Source organism: Hibiscus syriacus, unplaced genomic scaffold (genome assembly GCF_006381635.1).
Source record: "Hibiscus syriacus cultivar Baekdansim isolate YM2019G1 unplaced genomic scaffold, ASM638163v2 tig00112261_pilon, whole genome shotgun sequence".
Taxonomy (NCBI): Eukaryota; Viridiplantae; Streptophyta; class Magnoliopsida; order Malvales; family Malvaceae; genus Hibiscus; species Hibiscus syriacus.
In genome coordinates, this window is record NW_024063289.1 from 569,937 (window position 1) to 588,758 (window position 18,822).

General features: G+C 34.1%; 1 protein-coding gene and 1 pseudogene across 1 annotated transcript; one reads left to right on the forward strand and one right to left on the reverse strand.

Moving 5' to 3' along the window:
- Window positions 1–5,393: 5,393 nt before the first annotated feature.
- On the forward strand, window positions 5,394–18,252 carry LOC120176935 (annotated as a pseudogene).
- Window positions 17,435–18,410, reverse strand: LOC120176956 (probable glutathione S-transferase). Its single transcript, XM_039183231.1, has 2 exons — window positions 18,045–18,410; window positions 17,435–17,970 (listed from the first exon to the last, which is right to left on the reverse strand). The coding sequence occupies exons 1-2, from the start codon at window positions 18,396–18,398 to the stop codon at window positions 17,620–17,622; spliced, it is 705 nt and encodes a 234-aa protein (XP_039039162.1). The 5' UTR covers window positions 18,399–18,410; the 3' UTR covers window positions 17,435–17,619.
- Between the last annotated feature and the right edge of the window lie 412 nt (window positions 18,411–18,822).

An 18,822-nucleotide genomic window follows, 5' to 3' on the forward strand; every position in this document is an offset into this window, starting at 1 on the left:
GTTCGTTTATGTTTTTTTATTTATAAATGAACGAACATGAACAAGATTTTACGTTCATTTAATTAAATGAACGAACACGAACAAAGGGCTCGTTCGTTTATTTACGTTCGTGAACGTTCGATTATATGTTCATTCATTTATGTTCGTTCATTTATGTTCATTTATGTTCGTTATTTCTGTTCGAACAGATGGCAAGTTGAATATGTTACGAAGATTATTGAAGTTGTTTGGATTTCAAGAAGATTGTTTTGTTGAACAAATTAACTTTCAGACTTTATTTGTTGTGTTCGAATAAGTTTGTTTTTTGTGTTTGTGTTGTTCTTTTATGTTCGTTTATTGTGTTCGTTCGTTTACATTCGTTTATGTTCGCTTATCATTTAAATGAACGAACGTGAACGAACATGAACAAGCTATATTCCTTAATGAACGAACATGAACAAAAAAAAAATTATTCGTTTATGTTCATGTTCGTTTATGTTCGTTTATTTATTAAATAAACGGATATGAACATACCTCCGTTCGTGTGTGTTCGGGTTCGTTTACATGCCTATATATGAACAAAATATTCGAGACTATTTAGATAACCACTTCGATCCATTTGCTCATATCAAAAGATTACTGTCGTGGGAATATAAATTTTGAGGGTAAATTATATGTTTAGTACTCTAACTATCATTTTTATTTCATTTTGGTCATTCAATTATTATTTTCTAAAAAATTATACTTAATATTTTGTTTTTATTTTATTTTGGTTACTCATTAAAAAATAAAAAAATTGCTTACCTGTCATTAAAAAATTATACTTAATATCTGAGGATGCCTACTGTGTTTTCTTTTGATTATTCTAGTTAAAAGTTTGCCATGTATTTACCCAAAATTCTTTATTTATAAATTAAAAAAATGGTATTTTTCTTGTTAAAACCACGTTGCAAGCATCCTAATTGAAAATAAAAACATGTAGATTAACTCGGGAAACATGAGATCATCGTGCATTATTGTACAAAAAGTTTTGGAAAAGTGCAGGTATTCCGAAGTTGAAAATGGCTTTAGCATGATGCTTACGTGATGTTGGGCAATAGGAAGTTAAAGCCTTTGGGATACACGTAAAATCTCAGCAAGGTGGGATAATCCAAGAGGTTTTGTCACCGATCAAGTAGCTGGTCATGGAAAGCGCCTGGGTTCAAGAGTAAAGAGAATCAAAGTCACGTTCAACCAAAGAGTGTCCGACCAGAGTTGTCAGCCAGGGTGAACTACTGCTGATTTTTCGTTCCCCAAATTCGACTGAATTACAAGGCCGTCGACAAGAGAAAGTTCTCGTTTGAAAAGAAAATACCCTAAAAAGAACTGTACCATTGCACACATTTTAGGCATAAATAGGATCATGACATAAATGCATGATAATGATAAATGCAATTGAGAACTTACATGTTCTCTAAAAGGAAAAGATGGAGATGTAAGGACCCAATATAAAAAGTAACCAATGCAGGTTTCCATGTTCGGTGGCTGAAATACAAGTTTCCGCATGAGAAATCACTTTCCAAAGATTATCCTCCCAAGACTTTCAGGTATGATGTTTTCGAATCCTCAAACACATACTAACAAAGGCTAATGTTTATTTTTTAGATTTGATATTCTTGAAGACAAGAAAAAACGAATCAAACTCGATTCAATCTTCCCTGAAGTGACAGTGGAATAAATCAACGCCTCCATATCTGATTTTCCCTCAAGAAGAAGCGAAACAGATCCCTTTCTTCCAAGATTTGATATTCCCTGGGTAATAGTGGAACAAGTCTACCTCAATTCAATCTTCCCTAAGTGACTATAGAATGAATCAACGTCCCCATATCTGGTATTTCCCTCAAGAAAAAGTGGAACATATTTATTTCTTCCAGGATTTGATATTCCATGAGTAACAGTGGAACAAGTTTGTCTCGATTCAATCCTCCCTTAGTGATAGTAGAATGAATCAACGTCCCCATATATGATTTTCCCTCAAGAAGAAGTAGAATAGATCCATCTCTTTCAAGATTTGATATTCCCTTAGTAACAGTAGAACAAGTTTGCCTCGATTCAATCTTCCTTAAGTGACAGTGGAATGAATCAACATCCGGAGACCCGATTTTCCCTCAACAAGAAGTGAAACATATCATTTTCTTTCAAGATTTGATATTCCCTGAGTAACAGTGGAACAAGTCTGCCTCGATTCAATCTTCCCTAAGTGACAGTGGAATGAATCAATGTCTCCAGATCTGATTTTCCCTCAAGAAGAAACGGAACATATCCCTCCCTTTCAAGATTTGTTATTCCTTGAGTAACAGTGGAACAAGTCTGCCTCGATTCAATCTTCCCTGAGCAAAAATGGAATGAATCGACGTTCCCAGATCTGATTTTCCCCCAACAAGAAGCAAAACAAATCCCTCATCATATTCCAAAGCATGAAGTTGAGTGAACGAAAACTCATTGTCTTAGGTGAGTGAGATGAGTGTTTTAGGGTGTTTGGTTGAGTTTCGAGATTCCGACTACCATTTACAGCGGACGAAACGGTGGTCGGACGATGGCTAGAGATGGTTTGAGGCGGCCAGTAGTGGGCCAGCCAAGGGAATTTGAGAAAGGAAAAAGAGATTTTTTTGAAAACTCAGTTTGAAATGAAAAAAAAAATCAATTGTTTTTATTTATAGAAAAATTTTAGGAAAAATTGATGTTTAGTCCCTAAACTTTTAGCGCGTTTTTGCAGAATAGTCATGTGTAGGGATCATTTTCATAATTTTCCCATTTATGTTTATGATTTGTAATTTTTGGTTTGATTGGTATTTAGTCCCCCTGGTTTAGCCATGTTTTTGCATGTTAGTTATGTATAGGGATTGTTTTTGTGATTTACCCACTTTTATGCATATTATATAACTTTTAGGGTTATTTGTCGTATAGTCCCTGTATGTTTATGTGTGTTTTGTAACTTGGTCATTTGTAGTGGCTGTTTAATTTTTTTTAAATGATTAGGGACTGATTTTGTAATATCCCCTTTTATTTCGAATACATATTTTAGGCTAGAAAATGTAATATTTATTAGATAGCCTCTATAGTTTCTGCATTTGTATATTTCGAATCTCAATATTTATTTATTTATTTTAATTTGGTCATACACTTTTTTATTTATTTTAATTTAGTCCAAATGTTTTATTTATTTTTATTCTTTGTAATTTTAGCACTTAATATTGAAAATACTCATTTTAGTCACTTTTATACTTTATTTTGTTTTAATTTTGGCATGATGATTTGATTGTTTATGTTTTAGTCCTATTTTGATTTTATTTTAAGTTTTGCATGTTAGTTCATTTTAGTCTTAATTAATTTTGCATGATACCCTAATAAGCATCAATTGACTCGAATCGAAATAAATTGACTGAGGGTAGTATTCGATCATTTTAATATTGTCGTAAAGTGACTATCTTAACATGTAAGAAAGTTACTTTCGATAATTTTAAAATGAAAGTCTATCTCATTTAGTGACACGAATTAAATCGAATTTATTTTTAAATTCGGGGATTGAGAAAAAGATCATGTTCTTTTAATTAAATTCGTTGACAAAAGACTGTTAGATCGAATCTAAGGTCTCGTCTCGAGATATTTAAATAATTGAACATCTATATTCTCATTAAATATTGGTAAAATAAATAATTAATTATACTTGCTTGATATATGCTTTTAATTCGCTTTTTTTTGCATGTGTTTCCTCGATAGGTTTTCAAAATAAAAACATTTGAATTGATATTAAGAATGGTAATATATTTTCATTTCGGTCGGAGTAATAAATGTCTGTTTTAAGGCATGAGAGGTCATTTATTATTGATTGGAAATCATTAGATATTATCTTTTCACTTGAATTGATATTGAATTTTAAGATGAAATAGTAAATCTTTTTATTTCAATTGGGGGTAATAAATGATTGTTTTAATACAAGAAAGGTCATTTATTTGATTAAAAATAAGTATATATTATCGTTTTCACTCTTAAAATTATTTTGGATGTTGTTATTTTGAATTAATAGTGAACTTTAGAATAGAATTTTAATATTTCTTTATTTCGATTGGAGTAAGAATCGATTGCTTCAAGGTATGGGAGATCGATTCTTCTCTATAGGAAATAATTAAATATTATTCTGTTCCGTCCAAAAATTCAAAGAATGTTATTTTTAGGGGATCTTAAATTAAATTAGACTCAAACTTGTAAATTTCATTGCGAAGACAATTAATTAATCGACTAGGTACTGATTTAGGACATTGTGGGGGGTGCTAACCCTTCCCTACACGTAACCGACTATCGAACTCGAATTTTGGTAACACATACCACAAGTTTGTTGTTTTAATTAAACCTAATATTTTATTAAAATAACAAATACGTTTTTTGGTGCCTAATCACACCCTAATCAAATATTGGTGGCGACTCCTCGAACTACATTTTATCGTTAACCGATCATCAAAATATTTCGAAACGAGACCCTTCTTTTCCCCATTCGAAAAAAAAATCGTTTCGACAGTATTAATTCATGTTCGTCCATTAAAATGATAAACGAACACAAATGAACAAATACAAATTAACGTAAATGATCATAAACGAACGAACATAAAATTAATTAGGTTTATATTTGAGAAGAATTTTTTCCTTTCCAAATATTTTATGATTTATATTTCTTTAATTGATTTGAATATTTTTTTTATTTGGGCTTAAAATTAATTGACTTTAAAAATATTAGTGGATTTAAGGTTAAAATTTATTAAGTGAATTTCAAATGGGTCTAGAAAACATAAACGAATGAATATAAATTAGCAAACATAAATGAAAGAAAAAAAAACTCTCTAATTAAGTAGTGATATATGTCATGACACTTGCCATTAGTAACATGTATCACTACCAGATAAATAATTAATTTTTTTAAATTAAATAAAAATTAAGATCAAATTATATAATGCATAAAAAAATGAGGACCAAATGTATAATTATATCAATTTTATTAATTAGCATATCATTTTCTCGATCAAACATAAAAAATAATGCTTAAAATATAATCTTTCCATAATTAAGTGCCATGGATTTAGTTCACCCGAAGTTTCATTAGGTAAGTGGTGAAAATGTGCATAAATTAAGCAAAAGTTTTAGCCTGTTGGAGGAAATCTAACTCCGAGACTGGAATATGCTTGAGCTTCCTGAAAAGTACATCAAAATTCAGCCCTTTACAAGAAGCTACAAATGAATTCCTTTACTCTTCTCTCTCCAAAGCCTTATCATCAGCATCAAACTCTAAACAGCTTCACAAAATCCACTCAAAACTTATAATTCTAGGATTCGAAAAATCTTCCTTCTTCTCAGGTAAGCTTATAAGCAAATATGCCCAATTCATGGACCCAACTTCTTCATTCTCTCTTTTCCGCCAAGTTTCACGTTCAGCCATTGTTTACCAATGGAATTCGTCCATTCGAGCTCTTACCCACAATGGGTTATTCTCTAAAGCACTTGGTTTTTATAGCCAAATGCGAAGAATGAATGTTTTACCTGATAAATTTACTTTTCCTTCTGTTATCAACTATTGTGCTGCTTTGGTGGATATTGAAATGGGACAAGTTGTTCATCAGAACGTTTTGAAGATGGATTTAGGCTCGGATTTGTATATAGGGAATGCCTTGGTTGATATGTATGCAAGGCTTGGTTGCTTGAAGAAGCTTTAAAGGTGTTTGATGGAATGCCTGAAAGGGATTTTGTGTCTTGGACATGTTTTGAGAACTGGTCATACTACCGGTTCATCGATTTACCGGTCGAACCGGTCTGACCGGTCGGAAGAACCGGACGACGTCATAATTATTTAAAAAATTAAATAAAAATACAAAAAATATTCAATAAAAAATAATTTTTTATATCACAAATCATATTCAAAGCAAGTCATAACATATATAAGTTAAAAACCATAAAATCAAGTGAAACAAAATGATTCAAATTAACTACAACATAATATTTAAGGTAAAATATATTAAATAATAAATATAATTATATAATTATAATTAAAAAATAAATTTGAGGTTAAAAAATCATAACGAAATGATATTGTTTGGTTTAATTTTTTTTAAAACAATCTCACATGGCTAAGAAACATAGAAGAGCATCCCAAAAGTCTAAAGAGTAAAAATATGAGAACAAAACAATCTCACATTGTTAAGAAACATAGAAGCGTATCACAACTAACTTTTATAAATAATAGAGGTAATTTGACATTCAAAATCATGGAGCCTTCTGGTGAGCATTGAGTGAACTATTCTTTCACTTCAATCAAGCTCGAATTTTAGGCTTCAATCGAGCTTCTAATTTTTTTTGAGTTCAAGCCTTTTTGAGTTCAAGTTTCAATATTATATTTCGAGTTTGAGTTGAACTTGATAATTTTTAGCTTGTGAGTTTGAGTTGAGTTGAGTTGAGCTTACTTTTAAAGTTTTCAAGTTCGAGTCGATCTCAGCAATACTCGAGTTCGACTTGGCTCGTTTAACAAACGACGTTGTTTGGTTTCATTTTTAAAAAAAAAAAACAAAAATCCCGGTTTTCCCGGTTTTCAGCCGGTCCAGTTCGAACGGTTCAGTGGTTCTGGCCGATTCACTAATAGCGATTCAACCGGTTTAGATTAAACCGGACTAAGCAACGGTTCCCGGTTGAACCGGCCGGTCTGATCCGATTTTCAAAATAGAGGTCTTGGAATAGTTTAATTTCAGGGTATAGTGCAAATCGGTATTGGGTAGAAGCATTGGAAGTTTATAACATGGCAAGAGTGGCGGGAATTATGCCGTATTCTTTTACTGTTTCGAGTGTTTTGCCTGCTTGCGGAGGTTTGACTAATGTAAAGAAGGTGAGCTTGTTCATTGTTTGGTTGAGAAGATAGGAGTTCACTATGATGTTCTGGTAAGCAATGGACTTCTTTCTATGTACTTCAATTTTAATAGGTGTCCCCGCCATCTTTCGGTTGGGTCTGAAATTAGGCTTAATTTGAATGAATTGGAGTCGCCACCTGTCATTTTAAAACGAATTTAGGTGGGTCGGACACCATCTTACATGATCTGCGTTTTACCATAAATGTGTCGGATTCAAGAGTCAGTTACGGTCAAGGAATGATTAGCACCCTGAACATCCCTTTCGGTACCAATTGATTTATCGGTTGTCTTTAATTGCGAAAATTAAAATTAAAATTACCCGATTCGAATTGCTTACATTTGATTGGATGGAAGTCTTATAGAAAAGGACGAAATTGTTAGATAGAAAAATAATAAATAAATATTAGATAAATAATAAAATAATAAATCAAAACAAATAATAAAATAATAAAAATAATAAAAATAATAAAAAATTAAATCAGAGAAAAATTAAATAAATAAATTGAAAAAAATATAAAAAATAAGTCAAAAAAATAAAAAAATAAAATAAATAAAAAAATAAAAAAAATAAAAAAGTGAAATGGAATATAAAACAAATAAAAATAAGAAAGGGTTACATTTTGAAATAAAAAAATAAAATAAAAAAATAAAAATTGAGTTAATTTACATTAGTGACCAAAGTGTTGCAATTCAAGAGAATGAAGCTACATCAAACTCTATCTAAAACTAAAATGATTAATTGCTTAATTTAACCAATGTATTAAACACATGTTCATAAACAAAACACAAAAAGACTCATCTTTATCAATTCTTCACGTAAAACACAGAAAGAGAGAAGGAGAGTGAATGTTACAATACTTTCGCCGGGAACAAGTGAACTGCCGTTCGCAGTCACTCTCCGCCATTTGATTTCAAACTTCAACGGAATGTTCGTCTCAATGCCAACAATTCGGATCCGTCCCCAATTTTGAGAGAAGAGGCCATCAACTCCACGAAAAAGTTAAAAACCTTTCGACTTTTCACTAATCCGATCTGATTATTCCGCCGTTGGATCGTAACAGTTTCGAGGTATGTTGTTCTTTCTTGTCTTTTCTTTCAGTCGATCGTTCGATCTCCCTTGTTCTCTCTATGTTCTTTTTTCTCCTCCCAATTCTTTTTTCAAATCGTTGCTTCTCGTATGTTTTTTGCTTCGAATGAATCTCCTCCCTCCCCCTAGTGTGCTCGATCAATTTATAGGACAACATTTACTATTTTTAGTCCCGGTTTTTTGAGTCATACGAAGATTAAACTTCTGCTTGGTTGTGACTTGCCTTCATTGCGCTGGAGGATTCAGGAACGTGGGTGTCAAGAGAACCGGTGACAGTTGCGTAAGGCGTGAAGAGAGAGTTGCGATTTTGGCAAAAAATTAATGTCAACAGGTGCCCCTCTTTGTCCTTTTTCGTGGAACGAAAAATAGGACAAAGATAAAAAGACACAAATTTTTGTTCGGTGGAGAAGAATAAGTCCTGTCGAATTTAGTTGCGGATGGCTCATCTGACGCGAAGTCGAGTCCATCTTGAAATAATATGGAATTGAAGTCGTAGCTCGAAATCATGATATGGCTTCAAATTGCAGTCCACCTCGGTCTTCTTCTCGGTTTAAAGATCTTGGTTGGAATATTCGACTGGAAAGTATTTCCTTAACTCTACCATGTGGTTGATAAGTCCTCGAGCTGAATGAAATCGAACTCGAAGGGTCTTCGTTGACATATAACTTTTTTTTTTGTTACTGAGGCACGGTTAACCTGGGTCTTCTTCTCGACTTGAAAACCTCGATTGCAACCGGACAGTAGTGTGATTGAGGTGTCATCAAGCTGAATGGAATCAAACTCGACAATTTTATTGACAGATAGCCCTTCTTTTCTTGAGCTATGATGTAAATGATGTGCCTTGGAGCTGAGCATAGTCGAACTCGAAGGTCTTTAGCATATAACTCTTCTCGACTTAAGCTATGCTGCAAATGATAGTGCCTTTGAGCTGATTGCAATCGAACTCTAAGGTCTTTGGCAGATAAACCTTCTAGCCTTGAGTTATGTTGCAAATGATATGCCCTTGAAGCTGAGTGTAATCGACCTCAAGGGTCTTTGGCAGATAGCCATTCTTGCCTTAAGCTATACTGCAAATGCTGAGCCTTGGAGCTGAGCGTAGTCGAACTCAAAGGTCTTTTGTTTCAAGAGAAATATTTTCAAAGGTTTTTTGTGTTTCAAGAGAAACTGTCTCAAGGGAGACAAAATTTTGTTTCAAGGGAAACATATTCAAATATTGGTGTTTCAAGAGAAACTGTCTCGGACAAAACTTTGTTTTAAGGGAAATTGTCTCAAAAGAGACAAAACTTTGTTTTGAGTAAATTAGTCTCAAGCGAGACAACCTCTTGTTTTGAGAGAAACAATCTCAAAGGCAATCGATAATCTGCTTGTTCCTGCATATTAAAGATATTCTTTCAGAAGCTCTAATAGCTGACTTAAGGAAGTCAAATTTGTGGATGGCATGTTTGTTGTGACGCTAAATCACTTTATCAGGCACGATATCCTTCTTCGTGAAGTTCAAATCGTGGATGGCTCATTCGTTGTGAAATTGAGCTTTTAATTGGACTTCCTTCGTGGTGAAGTTAAAATCCACACTTGTAAATTACATCTCTTTCGAGTTCAATATCTTTCGTTGTGAAGCATGAATCTTGACTCAAAAAGCTGCAAAATATTATGTATGCTAAAAATGATGAATGCTATACTCTTAAGTATGTCTAAGATGCATGCAATATGAATAAATTCTGTTTTATCCCTTGGATGGAGCCTCATTCTTTGTCTGTTTGTTCCTGTATGTGGAGGAAAGACCTCCAAAAGATCTGATAATCCGCACCAGGATATTGAATTCCCAAAGATACCCCGATATTCGATATTGAATCTCAAAAGATGCCCTAACATTTGATGTTGAATCTTCAAAGATGCACTCTATTGCTTCAGTACTGATTTTAAATATGAGCTTTGCGTCTGAGAACCACATGTCAAATACCAAGATCCACTGTAGAGAGATTGTCTAGGTTGAAAAGTGTTTTTATTATTTTTTTTATTTTCAAAAGTTCTAAAAATATCAATTAGAAGAGTTTTGAAAAATGTTTAATCAAAAGTTTTGAAAATATTGCCCCTTTCTCGGTTTCATAATTGAGACAAATCATAAAACTAGAGTTCATTGGACATCAAAGAATTAATTGCAGTGTTAATCATTTAATAAATTATAGCTATTTGACAAGTGTCAAGATTAAAGCTATCTTTGGGAAATGGTTAAGTAAGGAAAAGATAAAAAAGTCTCAGGTTATTATGTTTGGTCAAAGGTTTGATATTTTTGTTTATTTGATGCTCAATGGTTTGATGGGGTAGCTTGTGTGCCCCTCTACTGAAAGTGTTCTCTGACTCCCAGCTTTCAGAGTCACACTCGAATTGTGCGATGTCTTAACAAGGAATTTATATGAGCGCCTCAGCTGCACAATTTTTATATTTGAGCTGCCTTTTCAGGTTTTCAACTCGAATCCTCCTTTGGTTTCAAGACATCATTCAGAATTTACGTCTTGAACCCCGTTTTTAATTTTTCTCTATCATGCATTAAAGATTTTAGAAAACTTTTTGCAAATAAAGATTAATCCTGATGGGCAGGATGAAATCTGAAGATAATCTCTTCCGTTCAGAAATCCATGTATGATTAGAAGGGATTTTTAAGGTACGTAACGTAAGACATGGTTCATGGTTATGAAAGAAAAGGATAAATAGGCCCAAACAAGTGTTTTAGGGTATTGAACCAAGGATCAATTCATTCTGATGCCTTTAATCCTGTCTTGCTAAATTTGAATATGCTCATATGTGTTTCTCTTAATTTTCTCTAGATTCTCCATGATCTTCGAGTGAAGTGATTTTGGAATAATTGTGCTTGATCAATCTCATAATTTGAACCGAAAGAATCTTTGCATATGTGTATTGTTTTCTTTTTTATTCATTTTTCCTTTGTTTTCGTTTTTTTCTTTTTTATTTTCTTTTTACTTTTTTATTTGTTTTTCTCTTTTTTCTTCTTCTCTTTTTGTTCTTGATTGGATCTTCGCACTTGGCATTTGGTTCACCTTTTGGTATCTCCTTAGATTGATGTCTTCACTCATGTGAGCAGATTTCTTCCACCTTGCCCCCCAGTGTGGAGGGTGATCCTAGGTTAGGGTTGAATCAGAAGAAAAATACTATAGGATCAAAAGGGGACACAAGGGATATATATTTTTTCCTATTGTGAAGGGATAAAGAAAGAAAGTCGTTCATCATTTCATACATGGAAGTCTTCACAGAAGAGGTACCCCAAGGGGATAGATTTTCAATATTAATTTTATTCACATGAAAACAGTGTAATTAATGCATGATATAATTATTTAGAATGAATTTTTCTTTTTGCTTCTTGCTCCCAACATGTCTCAATATTCAAGCTCCCTGCGAGATGCCCCAAGTTGTGTCTTAGAAGAATGCTCACGTTCAAATGAACAACTCAATGTCTTAGGTTTTAATGGAATAAAAAATGTCAATTTTGAGTCTAAAAAGACAATGATGTGATTTTATTGACTCAAAGAAAGGTATGGGTATGACTCTTTGTGCATTGAAAAGATAAAGGCAATGTTTAAAAGTTTCAAAGGGTCGTAATATCAAAATCTGGTCTTTTGGTAATGACCATGAGTTATTTTGGGTAAAGAATCAAGGTACTTTATTTTGGGGTTTTTAGACAGGATAAGAGAGGTCTAATCTTGTCACATGTAAAAAATCTATAATCCTTGAAGAATTAAAAGAATATTTAATTAATTTAATATTCAAAGAATTAAAGATTAAAATTTGTTCAACTATTCCACCTTAGAAGGTAGCATAGATTCAGTCGTTTAAAAGATTAAGCAAACATGAAAGATCAGAAATGTGTTCAAACAAAACAATGCTCTCAGTGCAAATGGTAGATGTAATGCCCCATTCTTCAATTGTCAATGCCCTTGAATCCATCAGGTTTTGGATCTTACGCTTCAGTGCCTTATAGTTCTCAGAGGAATGTCTGGAGCTTCTTATGTGATAATTACACACAGCTTCAACACCGTAGCCCTTAGGATAAGGGGACTCTTTTCTCAGATTATCCTGACAAGCTTAGTCCTACAATTAGCTGATCAGGTTCCCACTGTACCGATTTCAGTTTTTTCTTTAATTGTTAAAATCTTGCTTCCATGTGGTGTCATGTGGTTAAGACCATTTCATCGATTCCTCCATGAAGAAATTTCATGAAAATACTTAAAAATGAAATGTAGTTGCAGAATGCAAAAATGCATGAAATGTTCGAGGCATTGATCTGAAAACATGTCTGTTATTATAAATAATCTTTATCGGGACAAAAGTGTTTTATCTTTTAAGAGACAATAAACATATTTAAAGGTACTTCCAGACTAGATCCCCTAAACCCTGAAACAAGTTAGCTAGTCTTATATCTTCTTCTATCTTCTTCTATCTTCTTCTGTCATCGGTCGAATACCCTGTCAAACCGTTCTGACTTCTCTGGGTAAATCACGCAAGTGACGAGCTGCTTCTTGTACTTGTTCCAGAAGTATCGAATGACTGCATCTCTGGCTTTCATCCTTTCCTGGACCTATTCTATAACGGAAACGCCATTGAAATCCTCCATCAAAGGGTTTATCTGAAGTTCATTTGATTGTTTCTTGAATTTGTCGACAATGGCTTCCAATTCAGCTATCGTTTAGTCATCTTGTTCTTGTTGTCTTTGAATGGACTCTCGAGGTCAGTAACATTTTTCTCGTCTTGCCCCTGCCACCTTTGTCAACTAATTTTTGAAAAGTTGACTTTTGATGTACTTGATTGTGGGCACCACGTCTTCTTAATCAAATGTGACACATAGTTGCCACGCAGAATGTTTCCCTTTTCCTTCTGAGTCTTTTTTCTGACAATAGTCGGACCTCTACATTTTTTTACCTCTTGTATTACAACCCCTTTGTCCATTAATGCAGACTATTTATGTTTAACGAATATGTTTTTGGTGGATCAACATCTCTTTCGAATGATGCAAATGATGAAAATAAAATAAAAGATAACAAAAATGAAAAAAAGTTAGTTAGGTGAAAACAAATAATCATGAAAATAAAAGTCATACCCCACATGATATCTACCCCACATGCTTATTATTCCTACCAGAACATGATCTCTATCCCGCATGCTAATTTCAAATAAATCCTAACCGCATATTTGTCTAGTTCGCATGCTTTGAATAGAAAGTAAAGCAGGAAATAATTCTGACATCTTACGGTTTGAAATGAGGTTTTGGGGTGGGCTCTAATTCCCTGTACTCTCCCAGTTTAGGTTCTAAAGAAGGTACATGAGTTCTCCTTGCTGGTGCCCTTTGGGTTTGCCAGACCCTTAGTCCTACGCCCATTACAAGCTTATGTGGACTAAGTTAAACTCGAGTGGATACTTTCCCTTATGCCCATACGGAGAATAAATTCACATGAAGACATAAGGTATGAATCCCGAAGGTTACTTGCTAGGCCCATACGAAGAATAAATTCTCACGAAGGCGTCGCTTTCACCCCCACTTAAAAGGGTTCGGAGCTCGGGTATATATCTTTAGATGGAAAAAGTTAAAAATCTAAAATCATTGAAAAAAACGTCAATACAACTATTTATTTGAAAAATAATCAAAGATAAATGATTGAAATCGAATAAATAAATTAAAATTTAAACTTGCAATTTTCGCTTAAAAAGACAACCGAAAAATTAATTTTGGCCTGACTCACTTACCTATCCCTAGCAGAGTTGCCAAGCTGTCTCCTCCGTCTTTCGGTTGGGCCCGGAATTAGGCTTCGATTTGAATGAATTGGAGTCGTCACCGACCATTTTAAAACGAATTTAGGTGGGTCGGACACCATCATACCTTATATGCGTCTTACCAGAAATATGTCCGGTTCGGGAGTCGGTTATGGTCAAGGAAGGATTAGCACCCCTGAACCGTCCTTTGATTGCGAAAATTTAAATTTAAATTTAAATTACCCGATTCAAATTGCTTACATTTGATTAGTTAGAATTCTTATAGAAAAGGACGAAAATGTTAGATAGAAAAATAATAAATAAATATTAGATAAAAAAACAAAATAATAAAATAATAAATCAAAACAAATAATAAAAAAGTAAAAAAACTAAAAAATAAAAAATTAAATTAGAGAAAAATTAAATAAATAAATTGAAAAAAATAAATATAAAAGAATAAATAAAAATAATAATAAAAATAAGAGAATAAAAAATATATATATATAAAAAATTAAAAAAGGAAATGGAATATAAAACAAATAAAAATAAGAAAGAGTTACATTTTGAAATAAAAAAAATAAAATAAAAAAATTAAAAAATAAAAAAGGAGTTAATTTACATTAGTGACCAAAGTGTTGCAACTCAAGAGAATGAAGTTAAATCATCTAAAACTAAAATGGTTAATTGCTTAATTTAACCAATGTATTAAACACATGTTCATAAACAAAACACAAAAAAGGCTCATCTTTATCACTCCTTCACGTAAAACACAGAAAGAGAGAAGGAGAGTGAATGTTACAATGCTTTCGCCGGGAACAGGTGAATCGCTTTTCGCAGTTACTCTCCGCCGTTTGATCTCAAACTTCAACGGAAGGTTCGTCTCAACTAGGGTTTTGTGCATTTAAACCCGATCCAACTCGATCGGGTCGGATTTTTTTTAAAAAATTTCAAGTTCGGGTCAGATTTTTTATGTGGTGTTCGGGTCCGGTCGAGTTCGGATCTAGGGTGAAAAAAATCCGACCCAACCCGACCTGAAAAAATATATAATTTTATCATATATATTTAGGGATAATTACAATAATATCCCTATATATATATATATTTTAATTAAGTCACTATTTTTATTGAAAAAAAATAATTTTTTTATTATTTCAGGTTGGATCAGATTTTTATGTCATATATTCAGATCGGATCGGATATAAATTTATTTTGGTTAGATCAAATCAGGTCTCGGGTAGAGACTCTTTTGCTCTCGGGTCGGGTGAACCAAAAACCCATCCACAACGCCAACAATTCGGATTCGTCCCCGGTTTTGCGAGAAGAGGCCTTCAACTCCACGAAAAAGTTAAAAACCTTTCAACTTTTCAATAATCCGATCTGATTATTCCGCCGTTAGATCGTAACTTTTTCAAGGTATGTTGTTCTTCCCTGTGTTTTCTTTCAGTCGATATTTCGAATCTCCCTTGTTCTCTCTATTTTCTTTTTTCTCCTCCCAATTCTTTTTTCAGATCGTTGCTTCTCGTATGTTTTTTTTCTTCGAATGAACCTCCACCCCCCCTAGTGTGCTCGATCAATTTATAGGACAACATTTACTATTTTTAGTCCCCGTTTTTTGAGTCATACGAAGATTAAACTTCTGCTTGGTTGTGACTTGCCTTCCTTGCGCCGGGGGATTCTGGAACGTGGGTACCGAGAGAACCGGCGACGGTTGCGTAAGGCGTGAAGAGGGAGCTGCGATTTTGGCGAAAAATTAGTGTCAACAATACGCTCATCGAAGCACGAAGGATTTCGATGAAATGGTTTTTAGAGATACTGTTACTCGGAACACATTGATATGTGGGTATTCTCAGATGGAGTTACATACAGAGTCGATCGAGTTGTTTATGCTGGTGGTGGATTAGTTTAAGCCTGATTTACTAACTATTACTTCTGTTCTTCGTGCTTGTGGTCATTTAGGCGACTTGAAATTAGGAAAGTTCGTTCATGAGTACATGAAGAAAAGGAGATTTCAGAGTGATGTTACTTCTGATAACATTCTTATTGATATGTATACGAAATGTGGTGACTTGCCAGCTTCACGAGAAGTAGTAGGCAGAATGATGTGCAGGGATTCTGTCTCGTGGAAATCGATGATCAATTGTTATATTCAGTATGTTAATTATGATGAAGCATTGAAGCTTGCTAGTAGTATGAAGGTTGTTCTGAAAGTTGATTCTATTACCTGTGTGATGCTCCTCTCTGTTTCTACAAGGTTAGTTGACAAAGATCCGGGGAAAGAAATTCACTGTGATGTAATTAAATTGGGATTTGATTCAGATCTCATTGTCAATAACTCCATGGCTGATATGTATGCTAAATGTGGGCCATTGAATTACTCGGTGAAAATATTTGAAAGCATGAAAACTCATGATAGAGTAACATGGAATAAAATTATAGCTGCATGTGTTCAATCTGGGGATTTCACTTTTGGACTGAGAATGATTAATCAAATGAGGTCTGAGGGAGTGATGCCTGATGTGGCCACTGTGCTAGGCATCTTGCCTATGTGCTCGTTTTTCACTTCCAAACGGCAAGGGAAGGAGATCCATGGCTGTATTTTCAGATTTTGATTTGAAACAGAAACAGACGTTCCAACTGGGAATCCACCGATTGAAATGTGCTCTAAATGTGGTAGTTTAAATGATTCTGCCCAGGTATTTGACCATATGAAAGTGAGAGATGTTGTGACATGGACTGGCTATGATCTCTGCATATGTGATGTATGGAGCAAGCCACAAAGCGCTGAGAGCTTTTGAAGATATGGAAGCAGCTGGTGTTATTCCTGACCATGTTGCCTTTGTTGCCATCATCTAATGCTTGTAGCCATTCAGGTTTAGTAGAAGAGGGTTTGGCTTGTTTCGACCAGATGCAGAAAGATTACAACTTGGAGCCTAGGATTGAACATTATTCTTGTGTAGTTGATCTTCTTTCCCGTTCTCAATTGATATATAAAGCTGAGAGGTTTATAAAATCGATGCCACTGAAGCAGATGCAAGTATATGGGGCTCTCTACTTAGTGCATGCCGATCAAGTGGCAACACAGGTTGCAGAACGTGTTGCTGAGCATGCCTTTGAACTAAAGCCAAATGATACCGGGTATTATGTTTTAGCATCAAATATAAACGCCAGTTTAGGGAAGTGGGAGCAAGTGAGAACGATACGAAAATCCATAAAAGCTAGAGGGCTCAAAAAAGATCCTGGATGTAGCTGGATAGAAATAAAAAGAAGATTGTATGTGTTTGGAACTGGGGATAAGTTCTTTGAACAATTTGAAGAGGTTAATAAGTTGTTAGGGATAGTTTCTGGGTTGATGGCTAAGGAAGGTTATGTTGCTGATCTGAGATATGTTTTGCACGACGTTGAAGAGGATGAGAAAAGAGACATGCTTTGCGGGCACAGTGAAAGGCTTGCAATGGCGTTTGGATTATTGAACACAGAGCCCGGGACGCCATTGCAGATTATGAAAAACCTTCGCGTTTGCGGGATTGTCACACTGTGACCAAGTATATATCAATGATTATGCAAAGGGAGATTTTAGTAAGGGACGCCAATCGTCTTCATCTTTTCAATGATGGAACCTGTAGTTGTGGAGATCGTTGGTGATGCATCCATGCCGATGTCTCCATTCTCTTCATCAAAAGGAAAATGAAAAAGTACAGAGATTCATTTTGCTAATTAGATGCGCAAATACATGCTTACATGTTGACACATTCATATACATATATATATTATCTTGAAGGCCTTGCCTTGACAAACAGTTTTGAATTTATTGCAGCAATATGATGCCTAAATTATAATGTAAAAAATTCATGGAAAGATCTCACAAAGGGATTATTTTGCAGGATGGTAGTTTTCATAAAGTGCTTGCCACTTGATGATCATCTTGTCATGGGGAGGCCATGTATCTTTAATCACAGGGTGTTCATAAAACTCTTGCATCCATGCCAACAATAGTGGATATCTCTCATCAACTATTTTCAAGCCAGTTACCTCTTCAAAAATACCGATCAAGTTAGCCATCCAACCGAAAACGAGATCTGCCAGTCCTATCTTCTCGCTGCCGAAGAATTTCTTCCCTTTCAGCTCTTCTTCAACGAACTTCAGATTCTCCACCCATGCGGCCATCGCTTCCTCTCGATCTTTCCCTTCCTTGGTGAAAATGGCCATTATTGTTGGTAAAAGCTGCATCAAGAACAAGATGTCACCCATGTTTATTTGTACAAAAACCAATGCATACAGAAACTGAAAATCTTTACTTTTTCCTCATTGAACTTGGCCCAGAACCGTTGCCTGGCTCTCTCGAAAGGATCTTCGGGCAATAGCGGATTCTGGTTCCATGTCTCATCAATATATTCAAGAATCACAAGTGATTCTGAGACTGGCTTTCCATTGTGAACAAGAACTGGGACTTTCTTGTACACAGGATTGTACTGAAGAAGCAGAGCACTCTTGTTGGATAGATCTTCATCTATTGATTCATACTCTATACCTTTGAGCTTCAACGCCCAAACAACCCTTAAACCAAAAGGGGTTGACCATGTCTTGAAAAGCTTTACTTCTTCTGCCATATTGTTTGCTAAGTCTTCTTGTTTAACAGGGGTAATATACATATATATAGAGAGAGGAGAGATTATATAATGGCACACTTTAGAAGGAAAGGTAATAGGGTAAGTTTCACGTTTAGCACCTTAGCTATCATTTTTGTTCTATTTCGGTCATTCAACTATTTTTTTGTTTCAAAACCATACTTAACTTTACGTTTTGAATATATTTTGGTCACATATTGGTCACCTTGTAAAATTAACGGTGATGCTAACATGTTATCGTAAGGTAATGTCATGTCATCATTGAATTTTTTTTTTAAAAATATTATGTCAGTAGTTTTATGAATATTTTTAAAGATAGATAGTCAAAATAAAATCAAAATATAATGTTAAGTATTAAAAAAAAGTAATTAGATGATTAAAACGGAATAAAAGTGATAATTATATTATTAAACGTGTAGTTTACCCATAATAATAATAATAATTGGGG

Excerpts from the sequence above, each read along its gene's own strand:
- LOC120176956 (XM_039183231.1), bottom strand. The coding sequence starts at position 18,398 with ATGTATATTACCCCTGTTAAACAAGAAGACTTAGCAAACAATATGGCA. Across the intron at positions 17,971-18,044 it reads CCAAGTTCAATGAGGAAAAA|CTTTTACCAACAATAATGGC; the intron begins GTAAAGATTTTC and ends TTCTTGATGCAG.